The 6000-nt window shown below is 55.0% G+C and overlaps 1 protein-coding gene across 1 annotated transcript; it reads left to right on the top strand.

Moving 5' to 3' along the window:
- Window positions 1–222: 222 nt before the first annotated feature.
- Window positions 223–1513, top strand: CLDN23 (claudin 23). Its single transcript, XM_032869975.1, has one exon. It carries the CDS (start codon window positions 545–547, stop codon window positions 1418–1420), a length of 876 nt encoding a protein of 291 aa, XP_032725866.1. The 5' UTR covers window positions 223–544; the 3' UTR covers window positions 1421–1513.
- Window positions 1514–6000: the final 4487 nt, after the last annotated feature.

The raw sequence follows: 6000 nt of genomic DNA, 5'->3' as shown, positions 1-6000 counted from the left end.
GCGAACGGACGTCGGACCCGCCGGGAGTGGAGCGGGGAGAGGCGGGCCCCGCCGGGCGGACGGGCGGGGACCGCGGTGAACCCGGGTCCGCCGCGCGGGAGGGCGGTGGCGCGGCCCCCGAGTCAGGTGCGGCAGTACGGACGGCGCCGCCCCCTCTCTCCTCCCCCCGCCCAGGGCCGGCCGGGCCGCGGGGCCGCGCGACGAGCAGGGGCGGGGCGACCTTTGCTCGGTCCCGGAGAGCCCGGCGGCGCGGCGGGGTGTGGACGCGGCCCGGAGCCCGCCGCGCGCGAGCTGCCCCTCCGCCTTCGGCTCGCACCCCCCGCCCCTCCCACCGGGGCGGGCTGGGCCGCGCCGGCCGCCCCCGGGCGCCCGCACCTCCGGCCGCAGTCTCGGCCAGACGCGCCAGCGAACCGGTTTGGATTGGGGCCGGCGGCCGCGCGGGAGGCGGGAGCGGCGGGGACGCGCGGAGGGCCCGGGGAGGCGAGCGGCCGAGAGGGGACGGTCCCGCCGACTTGGCGCGGGCGGCAGGTGCGCGGCCCCCGGGATGCGGACGCCGGCGGTGATGACGCTGGGCATGGTGCTGGCGCCCTGCGGGCTGCTGCTCAACCTGACGGCCACGCTGGCGCCCGGCTGGCGGCTGGTGAAGGGCTTCCTCAACCAGCCGGTGGACGTGGAGCTGTACCAGGGCCTGTGGGACATGTGCCGCGAGCAGAGCAGCCGCGAGCGCCAGTGCAAGCAGCCGGACCCGTGGGGCTACTTCGACGCCCAGCCGGTGCGCGTGGCGCGGGCCCTCATGGTCACGTCGCTGGCCGCCACGGCCCTGGGGCTGCTGCTGGCGTCGCTGGGCGTGCGCTGCTGGCAGGAGGAGCCGCGCTTCGCGCTGGCCGGCCTCTCGGGCGCGGTGCTCTTCGCCGCCGGCCTGCTCAGCCTCATCCCGGTCTCCTGGTACAACCACTTCTTGGCGGACCGCAACGTCCTGCCCGCCGACGCCAGCCCGGTCACGCTGCACGTCAGCTACAGCCTGGTGCTGGGCTACCTGGGCAGCTGCCTGCTGCTGCTGGGCGGCTTCTCGCTGGCGCTCAGCTTCGCGCCCTGGTGTGAGGAGCGCTGCCGCCGCCGCCGCAAGGAGCCGGCGGGCGGCCCGCGCCGGCCCAGCATCAGCACGGTGCACGTCGGCTGGCCCGAGCCCGCGCTGCCGCCCGCCATCAAGTACTACAGCGACGGCCAGCACCAGCCGCGGCCGGCCAAGCCCGGCGCCGCCCGCCAGCCCAAGGCCGGCTTCCCCATGCCGCGGCCGCAGCCCGGCGCCTACACCAACCAGATAGACGTGCTCCGCGGGGAGGACGCCCGCTCCCCCCGCGACTCCTTGGGCAGCACCTGCTCCTGCCACGCCTCGCTGCCCTGCGACTCCGACCTGTAGACGGCGCCCCCTCCTCTCCCAGGCCTGCTCTGGGCGGGTGCTGCGGGGACGAAGGACTCGCCCCCACCACGTCCAGCCCTGAACTTGCCCGGTACCTTGTACCTTGCGGCTGGAAACACCTGACTCGGCGTCCGAAACCCCGGACAGGTTCCTGGAACTGGTTTGGAGGGTGATCTTCCTTTCCTGTGACTCAGCCAGACTCTGGGCGATTAGATCAGCTTGGCTTTGCTTTTCTTTCTGTAAAATTTAGTTTTCCTCCCCAGAGGGATGAGGATCTTCTTACGGAGTGACGGGATTTTCATACTTGAAGCTGAAGGAGATCTAGAAAGGACGCCTTTGCATCGTGTTGACACAGGACCGTGACAAAAAGCCAAAATCGGCAAAGAGAGGCTCAAAAACCATGTTAACACCTTGAAACAGTATCCGGAAATGCCAGTGAACCTTACATCAATATAATGTTTTTTGTTTTTCCATTGTATAACTTATTCTCCTGCAGACTCTCAAGAGACCAATATACTGGCTATGTTTGATTGAAGCTCTTAAAATAAACTTGGAGCCATGCAAGCACCAGGGGCTCTTGTGGCTTTTATGGAATAACTTAATTAACTCTTATTTACATTTCTTCAGGTGTACATAGGATTTGCCTTTATTACTTACTTTTGGTGTGAAAGTCGAGGGCACTGCAGTTTCTCTCCTAGAAGCCAGGTAGGATTGAACAGACTTACTGCTCCATTTTTGGGCTACCTCACACTGGACATAGGGGATCATAAATTACGTATTTGGTACAGAATGGAACCTGTTAATCACATTAGGTAAAGAACATGGGCATATATCTCTTATTTATAAATAAAAGCTGAACACAAGCGTTTCAGTAGATACACAAAAGCTTTTTTGTCTCCAATACAAACTTGGGGAGTTTGCTCATCATTACTAATGATTTCCTGGCTGCTTGGGCACTGTTTCTGAAATCTAGCACTCAGATCTTTGCCCCTCTTGGCATAAGATTACTAAAAGGAGCCAACGGGCCCCACGTAAATCCTTGATCGCTTTATTTTCAAGTTGGTGCTGTTTTCTGAGCAAAGACACTTCTATTGTTTGAAAAAACTAGAAGCACCAGTTTCCAACATGAAGTGAGACTAGAAATCCTCTCCTCTTGTAAACAGCGGTGCCTAAAATCACAGGTAGGCAGCTCTGCGTTCCACGAAAGGGACTAAATCTCAGGCAGGGCCCACTCTAATTTCAAGTAGTTGATTTTTAAGGGCGCCTTTCACTGAGTTGAATTTCATCTTTAAAACCGGCCGGTGGCAGCCCATTCCGTTGCAGGAACATTCAGTTCAGCAAGCACTGGTAACAGCGAGCTACAGCAGAATGAAACAGCACATTCTACTCATTAGCAGGGGAAGGGATAGTACAGATACGCTTATATTTTACATCTTTTGGGGACCAAACCTTAAAGTGCAGGCCTATGACCCGGCTATCTCTTTCAAATACAAATTCTCATTGAGTAGGTCTGGAGCAGAGGTCAGAAACGAACTTTTCCTACCAGCTCCCAGGAGGGAGCCACACCTGGGATGCCTGTGGTCCCCCCACTTGGGGCTGCGAGGCTTTCCTGGGAGGGTTCTTTACCCAAATTGCAACCCCAACTGGCGGCAGAGAATCAGACCTTTGAGAGCTTGCGCTCCAGGGAACAGAGCCGGAGGGAGAAGAGGCAAGCTGCTTTTTCAGGGAACACCTCCAAAGGCAGGCATGAGGGCTCTGGGAAGTCAGGACCTAGCCGATTCCAGAGATACCGAGTTCTTAGCAAATGCCGAATCTACTCATCTGGCTGCATAATAATTCCAGATATTTCTCAGGGAGGCCTGCGTAAAAACAAAACTAGGGCTTTGTACGTTTTCACTTTTCCTCCCCGCCCAGCCATTCTGCGGCTTGTATCCAGAACATCCCCCCCCCTTCTGCTGATTAAGGATTTGTTGTCAGGAATGAGAGCTCTGTTTTGCCCTAGCAACAGAAATGAAACCGAAACTCCCTTTAAAAAAAAAAAATGCAAACTGCTTTTTGCTGTGAAAAAAGTCAAGACAGCATGGAAAGGCACTCCTGAGTCAGGCTGGGATCTGTTGTGGGCACACGGGTCATTCTGTGCCACAGCAGCAGAGACAATGGCTCTGACACTCAAGACGCTGGACCAGGCAGGAGCCTCCGGAGCTGCTGCTGTGGGCGTGAACTTGGCCTAAACTGAAAACCCACGAGCCAGGCAACCTTCCCACAGGGAAGACACAGCTGGGGAACAGCACTGCCCCCTTGCCTCATACCCACCCCCGCCGCCCCCCCTTGTGCCATCACGACCTGTTCTTAATGAACCTGATCACATACGAAGTATGTGTCCCCAATTAATGGGCGAAGTCTTCTCGAGATTACTCAGCTTGTGCCTGCCTGCAGGGACCGAGGAATGTGTGAACGTAGAGCAGACACTGTTCACAGGGCTCCTGCTCTGCCTGTTGGCCAGGCTGGCTCTGACCTAGCAGCATGCCTTCTGTGAGGAGGGGTGAAGATCTCAGCACAGAAGCTGTTGAACATTTGCAGATGCTGTAGGAGGCGCTGTCAAGATGCTTCTAGACCATGCTCTTCTTCATTGCATAGACCATCCAACCAGTAGGTGCAGGGGCACCTGTCGTTTCGTCGGCACATCTGTGGGCACCTTGGAAGACCACTCCAGGCTCTGCCTTTGGGGAACTTACACAATCTAGCATAGCCTGAGAGACACGTACTAGGAAAATGAGGAGAAACAGACCAGCGACAAGGACTTGAGGAGAAGAGGGTGGTTTTAGGGAAGGTGGTCAGGAAGGAGGGGATGCTTGAGCACAGAATGGAAAGAAGGGAGAAGGGCACATTCCAGGCCCAGAGAACAGTGATGGCACAGCAGGCATGGCACCAGTGTGTTTTGCTTCTACTCGGCTCTAGAACTGGCTGCTAAGGACAGGAAGAAGTTGGCGATGTCTTTGAGTGAGGCTGGGAAAATCTTGCCCTCTGCCCTTTGTCAGGCTAAGAGCTTGAGGAGGGAATACAGTCTGGTCGTTAAAAGCCCTGGGATCTTCCTTAGGTGTTATCCTCTCTCAGCTTAAACTCCATTCATGGCTTGGCCAAGGCCTACGTTATCACCATCCCCCCACACACCCTAAATAGCTACTTTCCCCCAACAGCTTCGAGGGGTCCTGTTGGAACATATCACTCGCATGTTCAAGCGTGTCATTTTCTTGATGTGCTTTCCTGTTTTACCTCTAAATTGAAAGTAAGGGTATGATGGTTTCTATGTATATTTGTAGTCCCAGAACGGGTATTAACACTTGTTTGGGAACCATTAGAAATTTAATGTTACCTCTAAAATCTGTTTCTGTACCCTAAGTGCCTCTTTGCCTTATACACAACTTGTCTTGTACAGAGTCATTTGTGACCCGAGGCCACAGGCCCACAGGATGTGGAGGAGCACGGACGCTGGCAGGGAATGGGTCACAGGACCAACTTTGTGAACTGGGTTACCATCGGCTTGCAAGGACCAGGCCAACACAACCAGTGCCTCCTCTGGTCCCAACATGTCATGGATGAGACTTTCTCTATGTGAGGAGAACAAAATAAGGGACAACATCATGACTTCAAATACAAACTTGTGTGAGGGGCCAGGGAGGGGATAAAAACACAAACTTGTGTGCAATTCTCATCCAATCTTCCCTGTGACCACCGTGTACATTCCTCTCTCTCCTCACTGCACGCAGATCAATGACCCCCTCCAGCAAATCTCCATTACAGAGGACTGAACACTGGAAAACAAGGACATTTGTCGGAATCAAGGAAAACACAAGACAAGGATTTTGGGGTGGAGGGCGTGGGGGAGACAATGCTGACGAGAGGGCTTGCTTCTCCAGGGTTCACATGTGGAGAGGAGGGCTTGAAACAAACAGTAAAGACAACGCTACCACCCTCTCTCAGGTCCCACTGGGCTGTCTAGCACCTCCTCCCTCTGACAGGCAGGTGGGCGGAGCCATGCTCATAAACCAGCCTGAGGTCCACACAGCCTTTCCAAATGCACTTTTTTTTTTTAATTTTAAAACAAATTTTATTTAATTTTTAAATTTCGGTGTTCCAGAATTCATTGTTTATGCACCACACCCAGGGCTCCATGTAGTACATGCCCTCCTTAATACCCACCACCAAGCTCACCCACCCTCTAACCCCCTCCCCTCCAAAACCCTGTTTGTTTCTCAGAGTCCAAAGACTCTCATGGTTTGTCTCTCCTTCCAATTTCCCCCAACTTACTTCTCCTCTCCACCTCCTGATGTTCTCTGTGTAATTCCTTACACTCTACTAAGGGAAACCATGTGATAACTGAGTCTCTCTTCTTGACTTACTTCACTCAACAAAATCTCCTCCATTCCTATCCATGTTGATACAATAATTGGGTATTCATCCTTTCTGATGGAGGCATAATACTCCATAGTACATATGGACTACATCTTCCTTATTCATTCATCTGTTGAAGGTCATCTTGGTTCTTTCTACAGTTTGTTGACCGTGGCCATTGGTGCTAT

The sequence above is a fragment of the Lontra canadensis genome, unplaced genomic scaffold (genome assembly GCF_010015895.1).
Source record: "Lontra canadensis isolate GAN:19392208 unplaced genomic scaffold, GSC_riverotter_1.0 scaffold39, whole genome shotgun sequence".
In the NCBI taxonomy this organism is placed as follows: domain Eukaryota; kingdom Metazoa; phylum Chordata; class Mammalia; order Carnivora; family Mustelidae; genus Lontra; species Lontra canadensis.
Note: the sequence above shows the minus strand (reverse complement) of the source record. Positions and strands in the feature narration are given on the sequence as shown.

What these genes read in the sequence shown, in the direction of transcription:
- CLDN23 (XM_032869975.1), top strand. Translation starts at nt 545, where the DNA reads ATGCGGACGCCGGCGGTGATGACGCTGGGCATGGTGCTGGCGCCCTGC.